General features: G+C 39.3%; 1 protein-coding gene across 28 annotated transcripts in view; it reads right to left on the bottom strand.

Moving 5' to 3' along the window:
* Nucleotides 1–16,998, bottom strand: part of ATP8A2 (ATPase phospholipid transporting 8A2) — a 314,521-nt gene that overhangs the window by 236,828 nt on the left and 60,695 nt on the right. For all 28 annotated transcript variants that reach the window (XM_086881722.1, XM_086881730.1, XM_086881745.1 and 25 more), the window contains 8 exons: nucleotides 16,142–16,269; nucleotides 15,030–15,141; nucleotides 14,344–14,509; nucleotides 11,938–12,065; nucleotides 10,694–10,771; nucleotides 8,553–8,641; nucleotides 7,809–7,853; nucleotides 6,427–6,502 (listed from right to left, as the gene is read on the bottom strand). In XM_086881722.1, coding sequence (XP_086737848.1) covers nucleotides 6,427–6,502; nucleotides 7,809–7,853; nucleotides 8,553–8,641; nucleotides 10,694–10,771; nucleotides 11,938–12,065; nucleotides 14,344–14,509; nucleotides 15,030–15,141; nucleotides 16,142–16,269 — 822 coding nt within the window. The remainder of the gene's footprint in view (nucleotides 1–6,426; nucleotides 6,503–7,808; nucleotides 7,854–8,552; nucleotides 8,642–10,693; nucleotides 10,772–11,937; nucleotides 12,066–14,343; nucleotides 14,510–15,029; nucleotides 15,142–16,141; nucleotides 16,270–16,998) is intronic.

Raw genomic sequence — 16,998 nt, 5'->3', positions numbered from 1 at the left:
AATATTCCCCCACCCCCCAAACATAAAAGCATTAATTCTTTAGCACCCAAGATTCATATAGGCAAAGACATCTGCCACAAGATGATGACAATCTAGCAACAGGAGATACTACTAATGGCAGCTTCCAGCAGATTGACAGCAACCACACCAGAATTAAACTTGCTGCAACTGCACCCTTAGTGATAAACATCCAGAGCTGAGAGCAGTAGAACAGCCAGTAGAAAGCAACATCATGTATCCTTCCAAAAGAATATAGCACCCAGTCAAGTATGAAATTGTCCCTACACATTCAGCATCACAAGAACATGCAACATAAACCTCTGCTCCAAACTGCTTAAATAGACACCAGGTCAGCAACTCAGCAAAGTTGGCAATTAAACCACAGGCCATCAGCCAACTGTGGCAACTGCAGCCTTTAGTGATGTATAATTAAGTCACTCATATCATTCTTCCCTCCCTTCCCATCCCTGCCTCGGGCAAACATTTATAGTCTCATAGCAGTCAGGAAGAGCACTCAGATGCCCAGCTCACAACCTGGCCTACGAACTTCATCCACAATTCACACAGATCTTTCAGATGCTTGGCTGAAACAGCTGAAGTGAACACATGGTTCTCCTTCACCACCTCTGCTATATCCATAACATCCCCAGGTGGCAGCATCACTGTCTTGCATCACATCAGCCGTTTTCTCCGTGACTCAGACATGAACTTAGGAGTTCTACCTTTGCAGAAAGCCCTACTTGACTTCGCAAACTCTCAAAGAATTTCTGCATATAAAAATATCACCTAGGTTCCAAAGCTTTCATTGGCACAGCTTATGCACTGGCAGTATGAAAGTTTAATTAGTAGGAAGTAAACTAAACTGCTAAGAAAGCCACAAAATCATGTCAGCTGGCAAACACTGTGGCAATGCATGTAAACAAAGTAAGCATATCAAAAAGTAGTATAATAAAAAGACTGAAGATCCAAACTCTATATTCTTGTTTTACTTCATGTACTTTGCCATGAATATTTTCAAAGTAACTGTTTCATACAAGACCTTTACATTTGTATACTGAAACTTCCAAATTTTATGGTCACATGCCACTACAATAACAAGAGTTGTTGCTTTTGACATGCTGGGGTGCAGAGGCTGTGTTCAGGAAAATGAACATATATTTACACACTACTATCTGACTAAGTCCACAGCAAATTATAGTGAAGAGGTTACTGCTGTTCCATCATTTCCAGTCAAAGTAATCAAAGGTTTATCTCCCTGTCAAAAGGTACAGCCTGCCAGATTCTTATTTCAGCATCTGTTGCTGCAGACCTTTGATGTCTGTCTTACATTTTTATCACCTAACCCATTAACAAGCTTTCATAGTATATGTTCTATCAGCTGGTAACAACCTGTTTCTACTAGTGACATGGATTTTAATCCTTCCTAAGTATGTATCTATGTTTTCAAGCCAGCAACATAATTTGCTGCTGTCTTCGTATTTTCACAGCTCACAATGTATTACAGGGCAATCTTCCAATTCTGTTGCAACAGATCACCAGAGGCCCAGTTTATCACAACAGCTCCTCCACACAGCTGTCATTTGTTTCCTTTCTGTATTATTGCAGCACTGACAATATTTGTTGCACAGACATGAATCAGGGTAGAACACTCAAATTCCTGCTTTGGACCCGTGAACAGAAAATCTGTTAATGGCTTTTGTGGTAACATACCCCTTCCAATATGCTGATCTGAATCCTAGCACAGGACAGAAGCCCCACAGCTTAACCAATTCTGCTTTATTACTTAAGTTCCCCTATCAAGTCTCTGACATCTCAGTAGTCAAATTCTTAGTGATGGTCTCTGTGAGATGTTTCTTGCCTGTTCACGTGCTAAGGTCAGATTTATTTCTTCCCACCCCATGTTTTAGTTCTCTGTTCATCTGTAGTTGGAACAAAGATTACATAGTTTGATCTCTTATTCATTAGTCCACAGGTAGATCACATTTTAAGTGCCTTCCTCCCTCATTTTTCTCCCTGTGTGCCAATAACTCTGGGTGAAAGCCAACTTCTTCCCTGTTTGTTTTTTTCCCCAAAAATCCATGAAAAAGCTAGTGTAAAAACATCTACACAAGCAATATATTCCACTGTGTGAATTATTTTGTTTGCTGCCCCTACCAGCTGAGTACCACACACACATTGCTATGGTTTCCTACTTCTGGAAGCAGTTGCTGGATTGTTACCTATGAAGAACTATCCTCAGTGAAAGCAAAGTTTAGCTATCTAGTAGGCACAGCACCCTCCATTATCAAGCAGACCACTGGTCAGAAAACAAGTTTTCATCCCTTCATGGTTCCTGTATTTAGAGGAACAAAACACTGAGACAAGCCTCAGTCTTTTGGGGAGCAAACTGCACCGTGCAGAGCTTCCCATCTGGATGTGTCACACATGTCCTTATCTGGAATCTTCACTCTTAAGACAAACTATTTTTCTCAACTGTTTAAGCGCCTGATACATTTACAAGGAATTTGAATGTGAAGTTAAAGATACCTTCCATCTTTCCTTTAATTGTAGCAGCATCAGATCAGTGCCTCCATTCACAGTATTTCCAGGTGAGCAGGACTGACAGTTTTTTGAGCAAATGGCCTAGAAATGGCCAGTGGGATATTAAAGCACAGTCTAACAACCTGATCTTACTACCTTGCATGTAAGTGGCACATTCTGCCAAGAAAAACTGAAAATGCTTAAGTACTTAATTACCAAGGAGAATTACAACTCACCATCTTAAAAAGATATAAACTTCCTACCATTTAGTTCACTAAAGTATCTGGAGAGCAGTGTGAAGATCCAGCCATGTTGGGCAACTCCAGAACAGTGAAGCTGGCAGGACTGGAAGAGACCAAGATACTTCAGGCACAGACTGAGAGAAGACATTAACCAGCTTTTGAATATCAAGAGAGTCAAATGCAAGTTTACCTTGTCCAAAACCAATGAGACATGACCTATAATTAAAGATACTGCCTTGTACTTGAACAAAAGTACTGAAGTCCCACGCACAATAAGAACAAAAGCAGATGAGAGAAAAATATATCTCACCAAGCTCTAACAACTTAATTGTGAGCTATAAAATGATGTGTTTGGACAGTTTTCCAGCAATCTGAACTAGAGACTCCCATAGGCTTTCATCACCTGAACATGTTTTTTCCCCCTACTGTATTTCAAATCCCAGTTTTTCATCCCAGTTAGCTGTGGTACATTTTTCTGGTTCTGCTTTCCTATAGAATTAACAATCAGCTGATGATAGCTGTCATTTCAACAATGCTTGATGGGATAATAGCCTCAGTTCCCACACACTACACAAGAATAAGCAGACGTGTTGGTGAGGTCTAAACAAACACTTCCAGTGTAGTAAAGGTTCAATGTGAGCACAACAGTTTGTCTGTTCTGCCTGGCCAGCTGCTAAAGTACTCATCATGTGTACTCACTGAACCAATTCAGGCAACTGCAGCTATACCATGTTTGCTGCTTCTTAGACAAGAGATAATTTGGGGGCCACAGACAGAAGAAAGTTCATATGCAAATCAAAATTCGCAGATGAAGTTCAGAGAGAATCCTGGAAGGATTCTTAGACAGGAGTCTAAGACGAAAACCAAGTCTGTTAATTCCTCCACTCTTTGACCTCCTTCCCTGCTCTCCTATCATCAGTGTAAAACATAAGCCCACATTCAAACAGGCTGGCATATCTGTGCTCAGTTAATTCACAGCACATATGCAACTAGCAAGCACCAAGATAAAAACCATCTACCATATTCACCAAACATTCCTTCTAGTCTTAGAAGAAAACAGATCTTTCCTTATTAGACTAAGAATTTATGCCATGTTCTCTATAGAAACAAGACAGCATTGTACACTTGGTACAGCTGCACAGCTTATCCAACAGAAGGTGACACAAAGAAAAAGCACAGGCAGACAAAGCTAGATACTTTCTTCCACATTAAAATACCAGAGCAGCCAAGAGAAACCTCCACAGGTTTTCAAGACAAGTTATTTTTCCCTGGAACAATTCCTACAGGACAATAATTCTTTAACTGCTGTTCAAAAGTGGATTTGGCTATCAGTCAGCCCTTACACACCAATGGCCCAGAAGAGCTATGAAATTTAGAGGTGATGCAGGATGCTAAAAATCTTCCTAGCAGATGGAAGACAGTCTCATGAGTACAAGTACATAATTTTTTATTTTCAACCTGGAAAGAAAATTACTTGGCACTGAGACAGTTTTAAACTAACACTTGTGACTGAACTAAAAAAAAAAAAAAAAAAAAAAAAAAAATTCAAATCTTCAAGACCAGAGCAATGAAACACTTAGTGAGAGTTTGTAAGAGATCACACTTACAGACTCAGCTGCAAAAGGGCAAATGTTTAGAGGAAATTAGTTGCCCCACTACAGCACCATCTAACTTCACTAGGTAGCTTATGCTAGAACACTTCAGTTTTTCACCACAGTTCACTACGTTGACAGACATCTGCAAATGGCATCTGCAGCTATCCATCAGCTGTAAAAAATAAGATAATATAGATTTTAATAATACAGATTTTTAGACAGAAAGAAGCGGTTTATGCATCTCAGCAGCTGACCTAATGCAAAGCTAGAAAACCCTTCCCTCTACCACTACCCTGGAACTCAGCCCTCCTCTCACCCATATCCTGACAAATAGACCTGAACATGCTCAGCAAACTGTCACAAGTAGTCCTTGCATTCCCAAGCCCTGTGCTAAATCACCACTTGCCAGAGGGTGGCACCCATTGCTCCAGTACAGACAGGCTCTGAAAAGTTATCTTCAGCCTTACACAAGGTATTTCTCATTAACCAGTGATTTCCCCACTGACTGTCTGAGGGCTGAGCTCACACAATATGCTCAGCCCAACAGTCAGCTGTACAATGACATCAGTATTTGTCTGCTTAAGTGAACAGCAAAAAGGAAACTGGATACAAAAAGGTTCAGTGTAGAAGACTTCCGAGCTAGTCTAGATTAAATGACACTTAAGGAAGCTACCAAAATCCCTCATTCACCTGCTATGACAGCATATAATTCTTCTATCCCCCAAAGCAGAAACTACCCAGGGAAGATCAAATAATTAGGTAACCCCAAAATAAGGGGCCATCTCAAGACTGGGTGAGAAATTCCATCTTACAGCTCATTTGAGATACATCCCTTCTACAGAGTCTATTAAAATATATCAAAGCATCTTTCTCGATGCATACCTACAACAGCAGCAGCCAGAAAGAGCTCAAAGGCATTTTATCTGCAGTCTACTCCTAAACCAGAATGAATACCTGGAGCCAGCAACTGCCATAAGCCATAACTGTAGCCATAAATGAACAAACAGGACACAAAGGAACAGGACAATGCACAAATCTTGGCTGCAAGTCATGTCCAGTGGGAAATCCTTCCAGTGTACACGATTACAAAAGCCAGATAGGAAACCAGGGCACTGTCCTGAGAGCGTCACCTTGCTGGAGGTTAGAGCACAGGCGTCACCTTTAGGCTCCATCACCCTGCAGAACACACAGTGCCACACCAAGTAATCATTCCCTTATGGCATCTGCACCATGCTGCAGTTCTTAAGTACTGCACAGCAGAACAGAAAGCAAAGCTTTCCTCCACACGAACTGTATATTGCAACTATATTTCAGATGCTCATACTACACTTAACCAGCGCAGTTACAGAAGCCACAATGTCTAAGGAGAGCAATCAGCTGATCTGAGTTTGCGCTTGCCAATGCTCAGACCCCATATTGTGAGACAGCCTGCAGAGAACAAGGGTCATGCTTTTTGGCAAGTGAATTAATTGTCTGGTGTCCAGTCAGACACTTCATAGCCATATGATTTCCAAATAAACAATGAACTGACACTTTAAAGACTAGGTCCCTTTAGGACTCAACAGCTAGGCTAAGACTACTAATCACTAAGGCTCATGCCAAACTTGAATTTGCAATTAAATCCCATCTCTTACATCCTTTACATAACTAGAATTCCAAACACGTGCAATACTTAAGGCTCATTCCAAAATCACCTTGCAGTGCTACAGATTACAGTTAAAAATGGCGTAGATGATTCAACACTCCAAGTAGTTTTTCTTCGAAAGAATTTTAATTTCTATCATAACCTTTTACAAAGCATTGTCTCCCATATACAACAGAATATATGAAGCTGCCTTATAGGTAGCTAGAATCCATATCAATGCCATTGCTTCTTTAATTCAATTGTAAGACAAGTGGGCAGAAAGGCGTTGGAGGGAGCTATTTTGATTCCAATTTATCCCCTCTGTGCTTGCATGACACACTCACAGAACAGACTTAATCACACAAATAGATTTGTTCAGCATTCAATTCCAGACAAGCCTAGAATAGGGCATTTAAGAGGCGTGATATTCAAAGAGCAGACTTACATGATCATTTTCAATGTTTTGCAGCAGTCTTGGGTCATCAAATTCACATGATTCACTGGTGGAAGGAGGTAGCTGGCTGCAGAGCAAAACAAGCATATTCAAACAAGTGGCAACATTGCCAATCTTAGTACTTCATCTATTTTCTTGGGAAGCAAATTTAAAAATCCCAGTAAGACTTCAGTGTCCTTGAAAGCATTGTGAAAAGATCATATGAGTAATGCAGCAAGTGCTGAAAAAGAACACCAGCAAGAAAACCAAAACGGTTATGGTTGACAGTGTACTTCAGACGATTCAAGTGGCAATGCAGCTCCTGGAACAGATGTAGCAACAGCAGTTTTTAAGCATATTTAAGATAAATGGATTTCAGGGCAGCTTGCTCATAAAATAGATGGAAGTTCAATATCCCTAAGTTCCCTCCCTAGACAGAGCATTCTGCTTCAAGCTGACCCCTGGGGGATTTTAAGTCTGAGTACTCCAAGTAAGTACCTAGGAAAAAAACCTTTCACAGAACTGAATAGAAAACAAAGGTACAATGAAAGAAAACACAGCAATGAAAGAAACAGCAATATATTGGAAGAAAGGAGGAATCCACAGAAATTACATCTCAGCAGAAGAAACATATCGCTTTATCACCTTCCTAAAACATGATCATCAAAATGAGCTGGACCAGTGGAGAAGCGCAGCTTAGCTCATTACCAAGTGCTTTTCTAACAGCATTCAGTGTTTACCTGTTTCTTGGGTGGGAATTCACTTCTTCCCTATATTTGCCATTCAAATCCATGTCAGCCCTCCCTGGCTCTTCCCCTCTTTCCCAATAATCTCAACATGCTTCACTGATACCTGTTTAACACCTCTGGGTCTTCACTCATTTCTGTGGCATGGGACAGACCCATCATCTCTATTCATTAAAGTTCCCAATAAAAAGGAGCAGGAATTTCTGAGCATGATAGGCCTACATATCAAGCTCTCTCCCAGTTTAATTATTAAAACATAGCATTTTAATAAAGAAGTCCCTTTTCAGGCCTGAATTTAGTGATTACAAAGAGCAACAATCAGTCTCTAGCTAGGGGTAAGGTTCCTGCAAAGTAGGTTAATTTTAGCTTTTAACTTGACTGTCTGCAATTATAAATAAGCACTACATTAGCATCCCAGCCACCCCAGCCCTATTCCTCACCCCCTTCACATTTGAAATCTCTAGGCAGAAGAGTAGATCCATCACCACCCACCAGCTGTGCATTAGGCTCCCACTGGAAGACCATTTTTCTCAAACGCATTCCTCCCTTGGGCTTCTTCCAGTCCCAAATTGGAAAGCAGTCTTTATATAGACTGTACTCTATATATACTCTGCTATACAGAACGCAAACATCTTGGAATGTATTTACCTGAAGTCTTCTGATGAACGTTCTCTTTCCAACTCAGGAAAGTGACTGAGGAGTAGAAAAAGGAAAAAAGAACATTTATTCCACTTTAGTAACCAAAAAAAAAATAGGTAGAAGGCGAAGATCAATGAGTCATCCTACAAAAACATATGCTGGAACCATGGGTTCAGCTGTTCATACATTTGAATCGAATTTTCTGCCTTTTGAGATATCTAATTTAGCTAACATGAAATTCAAAGGTTAACTTGCACCGAGATCTTAAGACTACCCATTTAACATGAAGCAAATACAAAGACTTAGATGACTCAAATGGATCCTTTTGACAGAACAGAATAAAATCAGTAAATACGTATCCCTCTTGTGCAAGCTTTATAACTACAACTACACTGTTCTAAGAAAATGCTGGTTCTTCTCAAGTCACAAAAATATAACTGAGAATTGCTACACTTGGGCTGCAACTTCTTCCCTCTTGAGAGGCCAGGGCTTATTTAGAACTTCTGATTTTGTTTAAATCATTATCAGGAAAGTTAGGAAGCAAGTTTCTTTACTTCATGTGAAATGCTTCCCAGGTTTGACTTTTATAATTTGTGCTGCAGGACAGGAAAATTAAAGCTATTAATTAAGACCACAAAATATGCTAGAATATAAATTGAAGAACAGAATGTTCTAATTCTTTTCCAGTATAAAATTTTGTACCAGTAGTAAGCATGCATTAAGCTACAGAATTTTTTAAAAAGTCATACCTACCCATATGTCACTCCAGCAATACTGCATTTCTTAAAGTTCATGATATTGCATGTTAGAGTACCTGTTTTATCAGAAAACAGGTATTTTACCTGGAAGGGAAAAAACAAGTCTGATTTTCAATTTGCATAGTAATAAAACTCAAAGTAGAAAACAGGAAGATTCTCAGAGACATTGCTCAAATGTCACAATATTGGCCAATGCAGGCTTATTACAGCTTGATTTGTCTACCAAATCTACAGAAAAATAATCAGGCAAATTATTTAACTGCATTAATTCTTTATCTCTAAATGTGGAAGGGCTCAAACAGTAGGTATCTACAGCCAAGGCTCTAGTGTGGTCACTAGAGATTTACTTGGTTGTACTACTTGGATATTTACCAAATCTTTCAACTGCACTAATCTCAAATAGTGAGGCTGGAAATGAAGACTCTTAGGATTGTTGAAGGATCACTGGAATTTTACACACTGAAAACATTTTTTGCTTCCAAAATCATCAGTAATGTTAGGGGATTTTTTTTTCCCCTATCAATAAACACAGAATACACTAGATTAAGTCCAACTGGTATTCTGCAGGCATACAAAAGCTGTTTCTTCTGATGTCCAGTCATGAGCAGTCCTGAAGTACGCAACACACCACCACAGCCAGCACTGCCCAAAGTAACAATCCCTTTATGGAAACAGTGACTTCAAGGTAGAACTTGGAGGCAGCCCCATCAAAGCAGCATGACCTCTTGGAGCATAAGCAGATTCAAAGGTGGTCACAAAAGACCAAAACTAATAGCCAGTTAATACCACAGTTGTACCTCTGTACCAGGTAAGACTTTCGTACAGCAACATGTAGGAAGGGATGGTGATAACATGAGTTAGACAACTTGAAGACCAAAATAATTTGACTAGAGTTAGAAGCAGTTTTTCCTCTATTATTGCCATTCTGTTGAAGACAGTGCACTACAGTACTTGTTAAGGTAATCCTTTAGCTATGCACTACACTGCTACTGAAAACAGCATTGGAAAGGGAGCCTTTGCAAGCCAGAACTCAAAGTGGGCACCCCAACTTCTGAGGAATTTTAAGTCATTAATAATTTCACCATGAAACAAAAATATCAAGGGCACCTGTGAACATGTAATTCAATTAAAGAATTAAAAAAAAAAATCAGTCGAGTTACCCAGAGTCACTAGTAAGCCACTCCTGAAAATAACATATGGACCACCAACATACATTATGTCACACATCCTTTACTTCAGGTAAAAATAGCACCATAATTTGGAGATTGATAACATCACATCAAAGTGATTTAAACAAAAATCAAATTTCAGCATTCATAAGAAAAATGGTGATCATATTAAGCATAATACCCCCCTCCTGAGCAGGGCATTATTATGTATTTTAAATACACAAGAGGTGTCTCCAATACTAAACTCATGCCAGTTATGAAGTTTATGTAGTTCAGTTACAGACCTATAACCTTGATGGTCAAGGAGAAAAGCTACCATTTCTCAACAGTACTACAAAATTCCAAAAGCAAACTCATATTTTCCAGTAAGCTTGTTTTGGGAAGCCCTTCCAATTTGAAGAAATGTTATTTGCAGAACAAGCAAACCTACAACAACTAGAATTTAATATATTTAATATAAATATAATAATATTTACCTTTATCTGAAAGGAAAATAAAAATGCCTGAAGGAACACAATATCTAAATTAGGAATACAACTATATGACTTTTTTTATTTGTATCTTCTCTGAATTAGTCAGAAACATCAAAAACTAATAATAGTCTAGGCTGTTGGCCTGCTCTTCAGCCAAGTTTAGCTCTGTATATTCTGTTCTGTACAGACAACCAAAATCACAGAGCATCTCTCCAACACCTTTGAGAATAAAGTTGAGAGTCACCATTTGAAATGGTTTCAATTCCCAAACATAAAACTGCCCATATGACATTACATTTAATCCTGTGATATATCATTATCTCCTTGTAAGACTCAGACTAGAGAAAATAAAAACATCCCATTAACCTGAGCCACAGAGCAACAAAATAAAGCTGATTTATACATCTTGTCCAAATCTTGTACATCTTGCTCTCGTACCTTCACTCTTGAGAGAATATACCACACTCATGACACTTAAGAAAATGTTATCTTACCTGCCCAAGTTCCTCATTAAGGTTTGAGGTCCTGGCCATTGCAGGTGTATCTGTTTCAGGGTAATACATATCAATGTCCTAAAATGAGAGCAAAATTAAGACTTATGTTATGAAAATTAAACATTAAAGTCTCTGTTCTTTTAGTCAGCTTCAACTTGGCTTGACTGTCTTAATGCTAGCACCAGGCATTCTGAATGCTTGAGACAAACATCATCCCAGGATGAATATGTGTGCCTCTTTTCCAAAGTATACCTCCATCCTACATGGGCATGAGAAAAGACAAATTCAGCTACAGGTCGTTAATAAACTAAAGGTGTAACAGAAAAAACCCAAACTTAGTCCAGCAGAAAGAAGTTCATGCATCAGCCATGCTAAACATAGGTGTTCAGTTACAACAATCAGTTGTTCCAGCTACATCTATGACAGAATTTTAGTGTCTCCATGAAATAAACTTCTTCCGTTATTACAAAGAAACAGCTGCACAAACCAAAGCAACTTCTGATACACATCTCTACCACATTACAAGCAGCTCAGGGAACAGACATATTAAACTTCACTTACACGTGTTTTATAGGAACCTACTACATTACTCTAAATCCAAGGATTAATGTATACCAACAAAAGGTATTCCTCTTGGTTTTGTCCAGCTTAATAGCCATCACTACAGAACTTGAAAGACATTTTAAAGTCAAAGATTCCCTGAACAGAGTAATCACTGTTTGGTTGTGGGAGGCAGCATCAGCTTATTTCCTTACAAAAACATTATGGTCCATTTCAGAGGTGACCTTAAGGCCAGCCTCAGGATGTTAAAAAAAAAAAACAAAAAACAACCCCAACCCCCCCCCCCAAAAAAAATCAAAAACAAACTCCACACCTTCAAACAAGTCTAGTCTTTCCCTCTGCTGTGTCTGAGAGAAGCTATAAGATACCAAAGAGTTTTCAAAAGATAATTAGTGAACGTGTGAGTCAGCAGAGAGACCTCCTTCAACCAAGAGCTGACACTTCCTTCTCATCCTAAAAGCCTAAAATACAAGTCATCATTTGCACATAGGACTTTCCTGTGACTAGATCTTTTCATTTCCTGTGAAACACAGAACTGGTATAGAATAAATGCTGAGTTTCTCCCTTCCTTTCCCAGAAGTTGCATCAGAAAAGTAACTAGAAAATCTTGCTAAGATGTTAAGTGGGTTTTTATTTTAAATGTCAACATCCAGAACTGAGATACATTCATTCTTGCTACTTACCCAATTTATAAAAAGAGCCTGAGTAAACTTGACAACTTCCAATGTCACCAGAAGGCTGATTGGAATAAGGTTGTTGTACAAGATTATAAACGTCAGCAGATTGTATCCAAAGTTGACAGACAGCATTTCTGTGGATCAAAAGACACATAACTTTAGCAGACATATCTGAGTGGTACAGAGGCAATCATCTTTATGCACTTCACCTAATCAGATTTAGCAAAGCTAAAATAATCAGCTAGTGTGTTGATGCCTAGTGTAAGGGCCATTTTAATATTGATTTCAATAGAAGACAGATAAAACACCCACAGAACCCATGCATTTTATACCAGGTGAAGGAGGGCAAGGTTGGTGAGGCTATATATAAAAGAACAGAACACTTTCTGAATAATTTTTGTCAGACAGATGGTGAGAAGCACAATATTCCCCACTATAACCCAATTTAAACATTTATCTAGTGTGTCAACTGCCCAATTAAGAGCCCCCAGTGTCACTAGTAATATAATCATCTCTCAGGAAGCGCCTACTTGCCTCAGTGGAGCTAGGAAACAAAAAAATAAACACCAAAATTAGTTCTAAAATCTGACATCATTGTCAGAATTGAGAATTTACTCTTACTAAAAAATTGATGAGAACAAGCTGACTGTTGAACAGTTGCCTAGTATATGAATTGAGGCACCCTGCTTAAGCAAAGAAGCTGTTATCAATGGTGACAACACTGGGCAACTTGCCCAAATAAGTCTGCCATCACAACTGGTCCTGAAGGGAAGGGGAAACATTTATAGACAGCCAGCAGCAATGTCCAAGGCCCAGCAGAGACACAGGATGAAGGCTCCCATTCAAGGTGCTGCCCACAGCTCTTTACAATCAAAGTCTCCACATTTGTATGCTCTCCACTTCCCTAGAAACTTAGAGAGGCACTTCAGTCAGCACACAGAACACTCAGCACAACGAGGTCAGAGTCCACAACTAAGGGTTTTCAGCATCAGAAGTTAATTAGAAGTCAGGGGAGCAAACTAGGAGGAGAGAGAATCCAGAGAAAATTGCCGAATCCTAATAAAGATCAGAGTTTGGACAAAGGCACCTGAAAGTGTAAGTACACCCTAATTCCGTATCTTTGATAAGCTGACAGAAAGCAGAAGTATGCATGGTATTGGAAGATCTTCCAATACAATTTTTACACAGGTGAGACATTCAACCAAAATTTAACATCTACCTGCCCAACCTGAAAAAGTGTCTTTCCTGTGTGCAGCAGTTACGGAAGGTATAGAAGTTGTGCATTCAATTTACAAAAAGGCATCTAAACAGACTGTAATGTCATCCTAGTCTATTGCAAGTTGCACCTGTTTTATATTGCAAGTTCAAGAGTTCATTCCATTCATCTTTTCCAGTATTACTTCCGTCATTGGAAGGCACAAATTTAAACTTACTCATAAAAAACAAGGCGGGGAGCAGGCAAGAAATTCTGAAAGTTGCTGACACTGCTACAAGAAGACATTACAACTACCAAAGCCCAGAGTCAAATATGGGGCATTTCCATGCTCTTCCTATGTGATTCTTTTTCATTACTACCACAACTACAATTCTTAAACTGCAGAAGATACACTTGCCATCTGTTTTGCATCATCAGCAGACAAGCCATTTGCAGTTTGTGATAGCTGCTTTAAGATCTGCATCTCAAAATGCTTTTAACACCACATTTTATAGCTAATGCAACCTCCTCAAAAATCTACTGGGGAGTATTTCACTGTTCATCTTCAATAATGAGCTAACAAATTTGAGGACTAAGAACGAAATCAAATAAAACCCTTCAAATAACCATGCTAAGAGATCAGTTTTCTCACAACAAAGTAACAGAAGCCAAGGACAGAAACTTTACCCAATAAATAAGAATTGTGACATTTAGCATTTCGATTTTCTCTAAAAGAGCCGATCAGCATTTCTAACTGAAAAAAATAAAGATAAATCCTTTGCATCTGTACATAAGCATAAAGCTGAAGTCAGCATCAGACTGATACTCCCCACCCTGCAATCAAATACAGTCAGACACACATAAGGCTGCAGTACATGACCTCTTCTGAGAAAAAAATCGGTGTATGGTATCTCCACAGAGATGAAAGAAGTGAACACCAGATATCCAAGAGTAACTCTTGCCCTTCTCTTCTGTTTCCACCCTGCTCCTTGGGTTCTAGTCCAGTCATATTTACCTAAACTTTAGAAGCCTCACTGGGAAGTTCACTTATGTCAGACTATTCTCAAAAAAAAAGAAAATATTAGGTCATCAAAAACTAGCAAGATGTGGAGTTTTGGGGGGTTTTATTTCTTATTTTATGCATTAATTCAGTGAAGGTAAGAGCCTGCCTGCCCCTACAGTCTGATACATTGCTGGCTCAGTGCCTGCATACTCACTGTTGGAGCCAAGGTACCAGACGACTTCGCCGTGTGTTCTGTTCCATAATAAGGCACCTACAGAACTCACAAGGGCCATTACCAGGAGAATACAGAACAAAACCAGGATCTGCATGTTGGTCACCTTCTCCACATTTGATCTCTTCAGAGGTGCTTTGGTTGAATTCTGAACAGCAGCAGGGAAAAAAAGAAGAGAAAGAACCTAGCAATAGTTTTTATAAGAGGAAAATGCAGAAGCAAACCCGGTCTTTACTTTCAGAGCCCATTAGAGCACCTGCTGTCCATCCCACTGATGGTCAGCAGCAGTGCTCAACACATACATGCTGCTGGTCTCTCCAGGCACTCCCTGACATTAAGGCAATACAGGACTGTTGTTTTAATGTAATTATCTCCATGATTATTACTATTTCCTTAGCTGTTAAGCCTCAGTTTTAAATGTCATCCAGCTCCCAGATAAATTAAGAGGAAAGTTAGTTCTCCTTACACATTGAACTGCCTTCACTTCAGTGTGTTTGCACATGTGCACATCCAAACTGGAGTACAACAGACCCCTGTATTCCTCAAGGCCTCCAGACCTTAAACAACTAGGAGTCAAACTATTTAAAAAAATCAAGTCAATGACAAGAATACAGAAAAGATGACCAACTTCCATCAAAACATACCCTTAATCCCCGTAAAACCTTTACCTGCATGAGTTTGGTGTCATGTCCTGTATACACAACAATACCCAAGACCCACTGAGTGTTTCTTAGTTGTGCACCTCTCAGCAAGATCTGGTCTGGACCAACAGGAACTGGGCTGCAAAGGAAGAAGTTCATGGATCTTTCAGTTCTTGGTAACACTTTAAAGAAGATAGTTTTACTCCCAGCCTTACTCCCCAGATGATAATAAAAACAACCCCAAACCATAAGAGAAGAATGTAATACCAATATAATGAGCTTAGATTTTCCACACAACTGAAGAAAGCACTGAAACCTCTGTAAGTCTAATTCCTGCTAAAGCAAAGTAGGGCAAAGCTGCTCCAGTTATCCAAAACTTGAGAACCTACATGGCAGCCATAAATAAACTTATTCTGCACTTGACCTTGGCTTCTCTCACATCAAGGACAGAGATGCACTGAACTTGCAAAGAGACCATCCATTTCAAGCACACTATGTCACATGCACCATTAAACAAGCATTTGAGAAAGCCCGTATTAAACATACGACTTCCAAGTGGGATGCAAGTGATCATCTGCTACTCTAGCACTGAGCTGCCCAAGGAATATACGTTTGGTGAAGGGAAATGGTACAGCCAAATAAAGCATGTATGTTCCTACCAACCTCTCATAACCCATGGTTTTGAGTACTAAAAACTACATACTTTTCTTTGAAGAGTTGTAGACATCAAAGTCACACTGACAAAGCCTCCAGCTTCTGGGATCAGTTTTCTCTACAAATCTGACCTTGGTGCAGCCTTTGGCTCTTGTTGAAAGGTAAAGATTTCCATTTCCTCTGTGTGTCTTGTGTAACAAGACCACCCTAAAAACCTCAACCATTTCCTTGTGTTCTTCTCTTTTCATGTACCTTTCAATAAAATACCACCATTAATTACAAAGAAATCAATACTCCCATGACAAGCAGAAGGCTTCACAAGAAGAAAGAACTGTGTTATCTTATATTGGCAGATGCTGTGATTAATAAATATTGATTACTACCTCTTCCCCAGCAAAAACATGCATGTGCTCAGAGTAACAGGCTAAAAGAAAAGAGGAAACATTTTTCCTAACCAAATGAATTCATGGCTTTGTTGTCAATACCTTTGACCATCTAAGCGCAAGTTTCCAGTGAAGTCATAGAGATGGCGGTTGGGTCCTTCACATTCTATCCTCCCAGACACCTTCATCAACTCTTCCCTGGACTGGAGACTAGCAGTTTGAGACAAACCCTGCACAGAACATGTCAAAGGAGATTCTTGTCAAAAACTCTTATTAGAAGGCAACCTAGGAAAATGGTGCTTCCTTTTAACATCTGCCAACCAAAATGTAATTAAATCTGTGGAGTTTTGTTAGTCAGGGTCCCGTTTTGCTTTGGTGGGGTTTTTTATTGTTGTTGCTTTCTTGGTGTCAGTTTCTCTTATGTTTTGGAGCTTTCTTTTTTAATTTGATATTCAATAACTCTTTCCTGCAAGGAAGTCTCATTATGGACACATATGAACCTACCAACAAGACTGAAACTCTCTACACAGATATTTACATTACCCACATGACCTCTCTTTAACCAAGACAAAACACACAGTTGGATACGTGCAGGAGGAAGTAGAGAAAAGCAGTATGAACAGGCCTGGCTTTTTTCTCAAAGTACAGCTGTACTGATGTATTGTGGCTGCTAAATATGGTCATTCTGAAGTGTAATGTCTCTTGGGCCACTGCAGCCAATATGCGCTGATGCTGCTCAAGGTTAGTGATCAGCCTGCCAAGCAACTGCAACATAAAGTGTTGGTACTCTAAATCTGAGCACATGCACAGCACTCCACTGCCCTTCTATTAAAAGAGGAATCCATATTGTGTTTCTTTTGCAAGAATTTGACTGCAGCACTGCAAGCCAGAGCAAGGCCATATTTTTGCATTTTAAGCATGTCCTGAAGCAAATAAAATCTTACAAGAGCTCAAGATCT

The sequence above is a fragment of the Cyanistes caeruleus genome, chromosome 3 (genome assembly GCF_971803275.1).
Source record: "Cyanistes caeruleus chromosome 3, bCyaCae1.hap1.1, whole genome shotgun sequence".
Classification (NCBI taxonomy): Eukaryota; Metazoa; Chordata; class Aves; order Passeriformes; family Paridae; genus Cyanistes; species Cyanistes caeruleus.
The sequence above is the reverse complement of the archived record's forward strand: the minus strand, read 5'-3'. Positions and strand labels throughout refer to the sequence as shown.